This window comes from Zootoca vivipara, chromosome 16 (assembly GCF_963506605.1).
Source record: "Zootoca vivipara chromosome 16, rZooViv1.1, whole genome shotgun sequence".
Lineage (NCBI taxonomy): Eukaryota > Metazoa > Chordata > Lepidosauria > Squamata > Lacertidae > Zootoca > Zootoca vivipara.
This window is the reverse complement of record NC_083291.1, coordinates 31854753-31866822: the sequence shown is the minus strand read 5'-3', so window position 1 is coordinate 31866822 and position 12070 is coordinate 31854753. Positions and strand designations below refer to the sequence as shown.

The 12070-nt window shown below is 49.2% G+C and overlaps 1 protein-coding gene across 12 annotated transcripts in view; it reads left to right on the top strand.

Moving 5' to 3' along the window:
* PNPLA6 (patatin like phospholipase domain containing 6) overlaps positions 1–12070 on the top strand; it is an 80485-nt gene that overhangs the window by 57964 nt on the left and 10451 nt on the right. For 7 of the 12 annotated variants that reach the window (XM_035140609.2, XM_035140605.2, XM_060268966.1 and 4 more), the window contains 7 exons: positions 2577–2693; positions 3180–3296; positions 7554–7702; positions 7894–8046; positions 9125–9241; positions 10557–10653; positions 11059–11174. In XM_035140609.2, coding sequence (XP_034996500.2) covers positions 2577–2693; positions 3180–3296; positions 7554–7702; positions 7894–8046; positions 9125–9241; positions 10557–10653; positions 11059–11174 — 866 coding nt within the window. Of the gene's footprint in view, positions 1–2576; positions 3323–7553; positions 7703–7893; positions 8047–9124; positions 9242–10556; positions 10654–11058; positions 11175–12070 lie in introns of those variants that run through there. The other 5 variants (XM_035140606.2, XM_035140607.2, XM_035140610.2 and 2 more) reach the window with 5 other exon arrangements.

The window sequence follows — 12070 nt, the reverse complement described above, 5'->3', positions numbered from 1 at the left end:
GGGCTGAAAATTCCAGTGTTTCCTATGAAGTGCTGCTCCTGGTCTCTTTCCAGGGCAGTGGTAGCATCCTGCTCTCTCTTTTTCTAGTCTGGGAGTGGGGAGCCAACCAAGGCAGGGCAGGTTATCTGCTGCTACCTTAGACTTGCCAGCAATGGTGGTGGCAGTCTGTCTGCCAAAGGACTCCCAACTCTCCTCTTTGCAAAGTCCCCTGGGAGAGTCTCCTCCTGACACCCCCCCCCCCCACTGAAGGGGATGTCCCACCTCTCTCCGGTTGTTTTGTTGTTGGTTTAGTGGCCTTGTGTTTTCTTGAACTGTTTGGATGGTTCATCACCCAGAGAACCCTGGTTAGGGGTGACTGTTAACCCCCAGAAACTAATAATAATAATAATAATAATAATAATAATAATAATAATAACCGGGCTCAGGGCGGCTAACAACAAGAATATTAAAGCAAGCATAAAAGAAACAATTCAATTAAAATACAGATTAATTACAATGTTAAAATTCAATTTTAAAATTAGGAATCTACAAGTGGAACCTCATTTAAATATCTGTAGGGTAAAACCTTAGGGGAGGGTAACACCGGGGTCAGACTGAGTCAGTCCAAAGGCCAAGTGGAACAGCTCTGTCTTGCAGGCCCTACGAAAAGATGACAACTCGCGCTGGGCCCTAGTCTCCTGAGAGAGAGCGTTCCACCAGGTCGGGGCTAGTACTGAGAAGGCCCTGGTCCTGGTCAAGGCCAGTCTAACCACCTTGTGACTCGGGATCTCCAGTATGTTATTATTTGTGGACCTTAATGTCCTCTGTGGTGCATACCGGGAGAGGCGGTCCCGTAGGTACGAAGGTCCTAAGCCGCATAAGGCTTTAAAGGTCAAAACCAGCACCTTAAACCTGACCCTGTACTCCACTGGGGAGCCAGTGCAGGGCAATCAATCTCATTGCAACCCCCATTCCGTGCAACGTAAGTTCCTCGTCGCTTTTGCCCCTATCCCGCTTTTTATGATACAGATAACCATGGTTGCTGCTCCATAGGCAGGGGCTCTCTGGTTTCCCAGTGATTTGGGATCCAGAACCAGCCTCCCTGTTTTGGAACTCTGCCATCTCTCGGCCATGGTGGCTGCCCTGAAGACTCTACCATATCCTTTACTCCGGCGATGGGAGAGCTTCTGGCCCTCAGGCCTAATTTGGCCTGCTGTACCGTAGAGGTTGGTGACTCGCACCAATTTTTACTGCACCCATTTTTACTCCTAAGAGGCCCTATGCACTTAAAATATTTTGGTACCCCAAAATCTAATTCAAAATATAACCAATAACAAAATGTAAAATGAAGCAAAACCTACTCTAAGAAGGAAATTGATGTTTATTTTTGGTATATTTCCACTTGATTTTCCCCCCTCCTACTTTTTCTAATTGCAAAGTCTTTGATCAGAGCCTCGAAACTAATCTCACATATCTGCTTGGCAGAGATAAGGCATCCAGCCTGCCTTGTAGCCTAGTTCAGGCACCCCCAAACTTTGGCCCTCCAGATGTTTTTGCCTACAACTCCCATGATCCCTAGCTAACAGAACCAGTGGTCGGGGAAGATGGGAATTGTAGTCCAAAACATCTGGAGGGCCAAAGTTTGGGGATGCCTGGCCTAGTTGTTCTTTTGGGATCCTTAAGACACTTCAACTGAGAAAACAAACACTCAGCTGAGCAATTTGTGACCATCAATGTTAAAAATCCGGCAGTGGGGAATTTCTGGGGTTCCTCTCTTCCCTAGATGCCCCTAAGCACGTGCTTGTTTTGCTTAATGGTTAATCCAGCCCAGTGTATGATGTCAGATGCAGGACGGTTCAAGCCAGGACTTCGGCAAAGGAGGAATGGGGAACATCTCCTTCGCAGGCAAAATGTGGTGCTTCTTGAATTTGAAGCCTTGGGCAACAATAAAAGAAAGGCATCAAATTCGAAAAAGGCACCCTATTTTGCCTGCAGAGGAAGGATTAGGAGTGCACTCTAAGGTGTGCTTCCAGTTTTTGCACCTGCTGATTGAAGATAGTCCCCTGACATGGTTCCTCCCGCCTACTGTCCTTCTGGTAGAGAAGTCCAGGGCCTTTCGATGCCTCAGAGACCAGGCTTGCTCAGGGCAGGAGGAATGGCTTGCTGAGAAATGTGGAGCTCATTGGAGCCCAGCCCACCGTTTGGAAATGGCCGGGCTCCAGGGATGCTACTTGGAGCTTAAACAGGAGGAGAGGCCGGGAAACAAATTCAGTGGCACAGCACAGCAGTGGGCAGGTAGCAGGGTTGTGCGAGGGATAGGAAGCACAGCCGCATTCCCAGAGGGCGGGATTTCAGCAAGAAGCCTGCTCAGTTTCGTGGCCTCTCACATCGAATGGATTGATGGGTGCACACCCTGGTCCTCCTCCAGCGAAGAAAGCCTTCCCAGAATCCTTTTCTCCACCCTCACTCCCCCACCACGTGCACGTTGTATTTCTGAAGCTTCTGTCATGATGTCATTTCCTGTCCTGTGCTCCTTCCCCTCTCCCCTCCCCTCCCCTCCCTCCCTTTGATTGAATCTCCCGTCTTCCATCCGGCAGGGAGCGTGTGGCGCTACGTCCGAGCCAGTGCATCTTACACCCCTTATTTGCCTCCTCTCTGCGACCCCAAGGACAGTCACTTGCTTGTGGATGGCTGCTATGTTAACAATGTCCCAGGTCAGCATCGCGTTCGCCTCGCTACCTTGGCTGCCGGGCGCAGTGGGGAATGGAGACAGTCAGTTGACTTGGGACACGCTCTTCTCCTCCCTTCCAAACCGCTGCCGGCGCCCTTCGTCTGCTACGGCAAGCCTGTCTCCTGCCCACAGGCACCCTTTACCCAGGCTGGCGGTTCTGCATGGCAAGGGAAGCTGGCTCACCGTGGAGGACCGTTCCCAAAATGGGAAGGCGGGCCGAGATGGAAAGGGAGCAGTTCCTCCCTGCTGCTGCTGCTGCTGCTGGGCTTAGAAAGGGAGGCAAAGTGGTAGGTTTGGGGCCGGAAGAGTTTGCCCTAAGAGGGCCATGCAGAATTCTCCCGCCAGGGGAAAGGTGGCCTTGGGAGCCGTGCTGTTGGCCTCTTTCTCCATCCCTCTCCTGAAGGGCTCGTTGCTGCTCATCTGGGTTTCTCTCTGTTCTACTGATTGCATTTGTTCCCACATTGGTTAGGCTCGCTGTGGCGGTATGTGCGCGCTAGCATGACCCTTTCCGGGTACCTACCGCCACTCTGCGACCCCAAGGACGGCAATTTGCTGATGGACGGCGGCTACATCAACAACCTCCCAGGCAAGTATCGGCCGGTCACGGAGGAAAAGGAGCAGGGTTGCGGAAACCCCACCTTGCCTCCCGACCCCCTGTGAAACGTCTCGTTTTCAGCAGCGGGCACCCACCTTTAGCAGCCCGGCACGAGGACACGGGCTAGGATTGGGGAACCAAAGTTCCAAACAAACAGTAATGGCCTTGGAACTCTTATGTGTGCGTTATGATGGCTGCCTTTCACACAAAGGGATTCACCCTAATAAACTAACGTCTGCTGTTGGGAAGAGCACGCAGAAAATTTCAGCGCTGAATTCCACCTCCCCTGAGCTGAGGGAGGGCAGGATGAGGCTGTCCAGGGTAGCCATTATTTATTTACTTATTGAAATTATATACTGCCCTATAGCCCCCGGGGGTGTGTGTGTCAGGGCGATTCACAGAATAAAGGCTGGAAGCAGCTGTGCTTCTGAGTTCCAGTTGCTTGGAATCACGAGCAGAGTGCTGCCACACCCGAATCCCGCTTTCAGGTTTCTAACAGGCCCCACGGCCATTTTGAGAGCAGGAGGCTGGACTGAGCTGGTCATCCAGGAGGCCCTTTTTATAGTGCAGACATAAGAAGAGGAAGCCATCGTATGTTCACAATTGATACCTGCTTGTGACTTCATCTCCCACAGGTCTCCTGCCTGCCCCGTCGCTCCTCAGTGGCAGTGAGGGGAAAACCTGTGGAGGTTTTTCCAGTTTGAGCCCCTGTGGACTAAGGCCCACATGCTCATTTCTATTTACAGTCATACCTCGGTTTAAGTACACCTCGGTTTGAGTACTTTCAGTTTAAGTACTCTGCAGACCCATCTGGAATGGATTAATCCACTTTCCATTACTTTCAATGGGAAAGTTCGCTTCAGGTTAAGTACGCTTCAGGTTGAGGACTCCGTGGACCCGTCTGGAACGGATTAATCCACTTTCCATTACTTTCAATGGGAAAGTTCGCTTCAGGTTAAGTACGCTTCAGGTTAAGTACGGAATTCCAGAACCAATTACACTCATACTTCGGGTTAAGTACACTTCAGGTTCAGGACTCCGTGGTCCCGTCTGGAACGGATTAATCCACTTTCCATTACTTTCAATGGGAAAGTTCGCTTCAGGTTAAGTACGCTTCAAGTTAAGTACAGACTTCCGGAACCGATTGTGTACTTAAACTGAGGTACCGCTGTATTCAGATAGAGAGAGAGAGGAGAGGAATTGTTGAGTTAGAAGGGACCCTGAGAGTCATCTAGTCCCACCCCCTGCAATGCAGGTATCTCAGCTAATGCATCCATGACAGATGGCCACCCAACTTCTGCTTAAAAACCTATCTCCCGAGGGAGACTGTTCCGCTGTCAAACAGCTCTTACCCTCAGAAAGTTCTTCCTGGCGTTTAGTCAGAATCTCCTTTCTTGCAACTTGAAGCCATTGGTTAGAGTCCTACCCTCCAGAGCAGGGAAAACAAGCCTACTCCATCTTCCATGGGACAGCCCTTGAGATATTTGAAGATGGCTATCATATCTCCTCTCAGTTTCCTCTTTTCTCATCTTGTCCCCACTGCTTCAGGTGGTTTGCTTCTCTGAATGAACAACGGTTTTTTTATTTATATATATAAAAGAATCATGTGAGAACAGCGACAGGAGAAACTTCCAGCCAGATAAGGTGAAGCATACAACCAAGAGGTCTGAAAGGTCTGAGAAAATACAAAGGTCTGAGAAAATACAAAAAAAACCCCAAAAACCCAAGCAGAACAGCGTTGGCCCCAGCCGAGTCTCCCAGCCGAGCACATTCTAAATCTGAGGCACCACAACCAGGAAACCCTTGTGCCAGATTGTTCGTTGTACATTTCCAAATACCATGTTTTCATTTTATCTCTGCAGCTAATAAGGACTAACATTTTTGTACACCATCCACCTATGAGCATCTCCTGTGCAAGTCCCATTCAGTGTTCCTGGAAAATTATGCCCCTACGCCAATCATTTCTTTAAAAAATAAAAAAAAAGCTGGATGTCTCTAAGGAACATGCCACAGAAAAATCCCTTTGGAGCCTTTGCACATCTCAGACTTGGGACACCTCAACCAGGAGGGCCCTATCCTAGATTGCTAGGCATTGCCCATTGCTTTAAAAAAAAAAATCACAATCCTTGGCTGTAATAGTGGAGGAATAAAACCCAGAACAAGACATGGGTCTTCCTCAAAAGCTGTCACACAGTTCAGAACAGAACTGCCAATTTTCTGATGCAAATTCTTCCCAAACACTCTGGAACTGCTGTTGATCACAGAGCAAAAACATAGGGCACGAGAATATAGATATAGACATAGATATGCCTGTATGTTTCCCCCTCTGTCACCGATGGGAGCCCAGGTGGGAAGGATTTTCAGTTGGGAAAGGGTTAAATGAATCTTTCCGCCTCAGTCCCAGTTCACATCAGCCGCGACCCAAAGTGTGACTACTTTTAGCAAAAGGAAGAACAACGCTAGAAGATCAGATGGTGACTCTTCCGCACTGCGCTTAGTTTGGCTCTTGAGTATTCACCAAACTATAATTCCCAGGTTTCCTCCAAAGCTGGTTCAAGTTTGCACTGCAGATGGACTTATGATGGGTTACTTCCTATTTTGCCCAATGCTTGCACTGCAAGAGGCAGGTATGTAACACGGCAGAAGGAAAATGTGGGCGCCCTCTTGTTCTCAAGATCTTGTGCAGAAATGCCAACTCCGGAGCGATGGCTGGACAGCAAGGCATCCCTTTCAAAAGTCAATTCACGTAGGCTACTGCATGTTGATGGACATCTGTGTTTCTGCTTTTGGTCTAATGCTAAACTCTCTCTTAACACTTATCCTTACCCTGCCTTTGTAAAATTCCGACTCGTGGTTTAACTTCCTCTGTTCGGTGGAGCTGACGCACACACGTCTTTTCTTTTCTTCATTTTGTATCTCAGGAAAGGCTGTTGATGTGTTCCAGGTCTTCTTTTATCTGCCTGATCTTTGTCTGATCTTCCCCCTGCCCTGTTCCCCCCATTCTCAGCTTCCCTCCAGATTTGTGATAACGAAATTGCAACCTCCTGGATGAGGCCTTCTCAGTGTGGATGCTTCCCCCAAGCTGCCTTGGTTTTGTCCAGGCATCCCCAAACTGCAGCCCTCCAGATGTTTTGGCCTACAGCTCCCATGATCCCTAGCTAACAGGACCAGTGGTCGGGGAAGATGGGAATTGTAGTCCAAAACATCTGGAGGGCCGAAGTTTGGGGGTGCCTGGTTTTCTCTGATGCTTCTGTCCCTGCACCCGATTAGCTTGATTGACTGGTGCTCAACTGCAACCAGAGCTCTTGTGATGACTGAGCAATAAAAATACCAGAACAGATCATGTATTGTTCCAATATATTCTGCTTCTGATCATTATGCAGGAGTCGGAAAGAGTTTCCCCCTCTAAAACATCTCCCACTCCTTAGCCACTCAGCACCTTCAGAGATCTCACCATTCACTGCCAATGTGGTTGTTTTTCTAAATCGATTCAACACTGTAAGGGCTAGAAACTTCTTTAAAGAAAGTTCAGAATGCTGAATCCAATTCTATACTAGACATTAAACCCAGTCGATGCCAGTTTAGACTTCAAACAGCATGTGAGCAAGATGTTGAATCCGAATCAGGACTTGTTAAAAGCAATGGTTGAAAACCATTTTGCGAACCTGATTAACTAATGATTTAGCATCCCTGGATGTTAAATTTCAGGTTGTGTTTTTTTTTTCATTTCCTAGAGCTTATAGGAAGGGAGTCTGGGTGAGGGCCTTGGCTCGGCTACCTTAACTGTCCCTCTGGGTGCTATGCTGCCGTCCCTCCAATTCAGGCAGGCCGGTAAGCTCAAGCTGCCTTGCTGAGCGAAGCCGCGGGAGAAGTTGGCCTTGTTTTTTGGCTCGCTTTTCCCTTCTCCAGAAACCAATGGAGAAAAGAGATGGTGCTATCTTGTTAGACTGCTTAGCTACTGGCCCAAAGTCTCGGCATCTTTAATAGCTGTGCGGCAAAAAAGAGATTTGGCAGGTGACTCCAGCAATTCTTTCATCCACTCACAAAACCTAGAGAGGTTTGAGAGGAGAGAGATTCCCCTTCTGCAACTCGGGGTACCGGCAAAGCTCTGCCCTCTCCCACCACAGCTCTCTGATATTGTTGTGATGCTCTTAGGCATCTCCTGTGGCCCATCCCTTCGGAAATTCAGGTTGCTTGGAAATCTCCCTGAGGCATCTCTCTCTCTCTCTCTTTCTCCTCTTGATGCAGCTGACATTGCCCGCAACATGGGTGCCAAGACGGTGATTGCCATCGATGTGGGAAGTCAGGATGAAACAGACCTGTGCAACTATGGAGACTGCCTGTCCGGTTGGTGGCTGCTTTGGAAACGCCTCAACCCCTGGGCTGAAAAGGTCAAGGTAAGGCCACCCCACAACTTCCTGGTGAAGATTCCTGTCTGGGTGGGGGGTCATTAGCTACCAATCTGCCACATCATTCTTCTTTCTAGGCTTTCCCCTCTGGGGAAATGGCCAGAGGGAAAACAGAAGCACCTTGTCTCTTTGTGGCCACAGAGTGCCTTTGCCCTTTTTTGCCCTTCCTTTCCTTCCAGGTGCCTGACATGGCCGAAATCCAGTCTCGCCTGGCTTATGTCTCTTGCGTGCGGCAGCTGGAGGTGGTGAAGAGCAGTTCGTACTGTGAGTACATCCGCCCTCCCATCGATCGCTTCAAAACCATGGACTTCGGCAAGTTTGACGAAATCTACGTGAGTCCTGTTCATATCGTCAGATATCAGGAGGGTCGTCCAGTCATAATGGCTGCCATGGGCAGGACGACAGCCTCGTCCTGCTGACCCACAGAGCTGGAAGGGGCCAACTCTCTGATCAGGAGAGAGAAATCTGTTCTTCCTTTTCAGAAAGCTAAACCTTCCCAGACCACGCATACCTCCTTAGTAGAGCAGTTGAGCCTTGGAAGGGATTCCCAATGTTCAGTCTAAACCTGGTGCTCGTAGCTGGCAAGGTCAGACACAGGGGAGTCTAAGCTGTGCTTTCACAGCGCTCAAATTCTTGAAAGAAAGAGATGTCAGGCCTCCTGGCCACCGACAAAAGATGGGCAGCCTCTCCAGTTGCCGGGTGGGGTGCAAATTAATTGCCAGCCCCGGAAATTGTGCTCGTCTCCTTGAAACTCTTTTGGAGTCCTTTCCTTTATTTATTTGGCTTTTCAAATTACAGTTTTACACTCACATATCCAACATACAACAAACAAGATTCGAAAGAATCTTCTGGACTTCCCTTTTCCCCTTTGTGGGTCCTGTTGCTAGTCATTTCCTCCTGCATCTTTTATAATACTCCAAATCTTTTACATCTCCATTATATCCAAAATTCACCATTAAACTACAAGTGTTAATCCAATCCTGCTAACAAATTTAACTGTTTACAATGGTTTTTTTAAGATAAATTATAAATTTCCCCCATTCTTTATTAAAATTTTGGTCTTCCTGGTTTCTGATTCTTCCGGTCATCACTGTAGCCATTTTGGCATAATCCTTCAACTTAATCTGCCAGTCTTCTCTGGTTGGGACTTTATCTTCTTTCCATCTCTGGGCCAATAACATCCGAGTCCTTGGGTGTTCTTTAAAGTTTCTTCACTGTTTTGTATGACAAGGGACCCCCACCCCCACGTTTGTTACAAATTTTGTGTGATGTGTCGTTTCTATGGCAACTGTAGTCTCCAGTCAAAAGGTCTTGGGGGTCTGCTGCAAAAAACCCCAGAAGAACCCTCTTGAAACTTCCCTATAAACCCAGGAAACTCTGAATTTACTTTCCTCTGCCCTTCTCCCATAGGACGTAGGGTACCAGCATGGAAAGGTGGTGTTTGACGGCTGGTGCCGTGGTGACATCATCGAAAAAATGGTCAAGGATCGGCACTCGGCAGACTTCTATGAGAGTAAACGCATGGATGTAAGTGTGGGGATTGGGGATTGGGAAGGAGCCAAAACAGCCCTCACCTGGGGCCCTTTCTACTGGGCCCAGTTCTGGTTGCCTCGACTCAAAAAGGGTACGGAAGAGCTGGAAAATTCAAGAAAGGGCAGCCAAGACGTTTTAAATGTTTGATGTTTTATCGTGTTTTTAAATATTCTGTTGGGAGCCGCCCAGAGCGGCTGGAACAAAACCCCCGTGAAGGAAGGTTGCAGCTTTTGGGACTTCTCAATTTAGAGAAAAGGCGAGTCAGCGATTACACAATAGAAGTTTGTAAAATGGTACACGGTACAGAGAAGGCGGCTAGAGAATAGTTTCTCTCTCTCCTAATGCTCGAACTCGTGGACATCAAATGAAGCCGAACGTTGGAAGATCCAGGATGGATAAAAGAAAGGACTTCTTCATGCTGCACGTAGTTAAAATATGGAAATCGTTCCCAAAGGAGTCACTAATGGCCCCCAACGTAGAAGGCTTTAAATGAGGATTAGGCCAATGCATGGAGGAGAGGGGTGTCAGTGGCTACTTGCCAGGGTGGCTGTGCTCTGCTCTCCACAGTTGGAGCCAATAAATGCTTTTGAATACCAGTGTATTCAGTGTATTCTTGTGTTCAGGCCCTGCTTGTGGGTTTCCCACAAGCCACTGTGAGTATAGGATGCTGGAGTCGATAGGCTGTCTGCCTGATCTAGCAGGCTCTTCCTATATACTTAAGTTCTTAACCCATCTTCAGAGTGTCTACAGAACAGAAATTAACAAGTGAAGCTCCAGGTCCCACTTTATGCAAAATAAGAAAGTGTTGCTCAAAATTTTGGATGTACCGAGGACAGGTAGCTTGACCTTTCGTGACAGGGCTGAAAATAAATCCAAATGCGTAAATCTTTCCTACTGGAATGATTTTACTTCAAAACTAGGGGATGTTTTGCAGGCAGAACACCAAAAGCCCTGATTTTGCATCTCCGAATTACAGTTGTACCTTGGAAGTCGAACAGCTTAGTTCTCGAATGTTTTGTCTCCCGAATGCCGCAACCCCAAAAGCGACTGTTCCGGTTTGCGAACTATTTTGGGAAGCCGAACATCCGGCAGGGCTTCCGTGGCTTCTGGTTGGCTGCAGGAGCTTCTTGCAGCCAATCAGAAGCCACACTTTGGTTTCCGAATGTTTTGGAAGTTGAATGGGCTTCTGGAACGGATTCCATTCCACTTCCAAGGTACGGCTGTACTGGCACACACAACTTCTCCTCCACCTCTGTGTTGTGCGAAGACGGTCTCAGCTGCTCTGGCAAACTTCCTTTCCTTTCCTCAGGTGCTGATGTGCCCCAGCGCAGGATTCACAGACCTGGCTGAGATTGTGTCCCGCATCGAGCCAGCCAAGAGCTACGTGTCAGACAGCTATGCCGATGGTGAGTACTTGTCGCTTAGCAGGTTCAATTTAGTTCAGGTCCCGCTTTTAGCAATGGGCTCAGGATGCTTCCAGATGGAGGTATTTGTGAGCAGAATGTGGCATGCCCACATGTATATCAAGTTAACAAGTACATCTCTATGTACGTCAAGTAACCAATGGCAAGACCTTAGCAAGGTTTGCTGGTGTTTGTTTTATCTCGCTCTTTTGTGCACATAGGCACATGCACGCGCACACACAAATAGGATGTGGGAGCACACCTGGAAATTTACAAAAAAAATCCCCCACTAGGGGATTAGGAGCTGTGGTGGCAGCAGTGGGAGGTTGGGCTGAGGGAAGGGTACTGCTTTTTGTACAGCAACCAAAACCACAGCAATGAAGCTTCTTCTGTGTGCCTGTAAACCAGGGGAAGAGTCAGACTACTTGACTGAGTACGAGGACGAAGGGATGGACACCGTGCGAGAGGAAGAAGGGCAGGAGCTGCTCTTTGCCCCAGCGGAGCCGAATGCTGTCTTTGAAACAGTAAGTCGCCAAAGTACTTTGGTTATAGGGCAGCCTGTGAAAATGTTCATCAGTAGCTATAAATAAACAAAATACGTTTCCTCTGACTGTAAGGGCCAGCCTGTGCAAGGGAGCCAAAGTCTAGCCTTGAACGCTAGAGGGGGACATGGCCTCCCTTTTCCTGGGTCAGGGGCACCCAAGGCCGTCCAAGTGCTCATCCCTTGCTTGGGGCATCTTCACCAGCAAAACTGTCCTGCTGGTGCAGAGCATCTTTCAGGGACTGGACTGAGGAGGAACAGTGGAGACTGACCCCCTCTTCTTCCTGAACCTTCCTGAGAAGAGGAGGACAGTATAGATCAGGGGTCCCCAGACTTTCTGCGCGGCGGGCCGGTGCCCGCCGCGCCGACCGCGCGGTGAGCCGGAGGGCAGGGGAGTGCGCGCGCAGCGGGCCGGAGGGCGGGGGAGTGCGCGCCCATGCGCACACGCACACGGGCGGGAAAAAATCGCCCAAAATCGCTTGTGCGCATGCGTATGGGCCTCCCCCGACCCGGAAGTGCACCAGAAATGACCTCTTCCGGGTCGGGAGAGGCCCATACGCATGCGCACAAAGGATTTTCGGCGATTTTTTGCCGATTTTTTAGATCGTCGCTGCGCCGCGCGCCGTGAGAGCGGGCGGCGGCAGCGGGCGGCGGGAGTCGTCGCGGGCCGGATTGGAAGGCCGATTGGGCCGCATCCGGCCCGGGGGCCGTAGTTTGGGGACCCCTGGTATAGATTTAGAACAGTGGTTCGCAGAAGGTCATTGTTCAGAGGCTGCAGAGGGGAGAAGCTGGGAAATATTGGGAGAGCAGCAGGAGGAAGAAGCACCAGGGGAGAGCCAGCTGTCAGACTCAGTGTCTCTTGAAAGCATTCCTGACCCC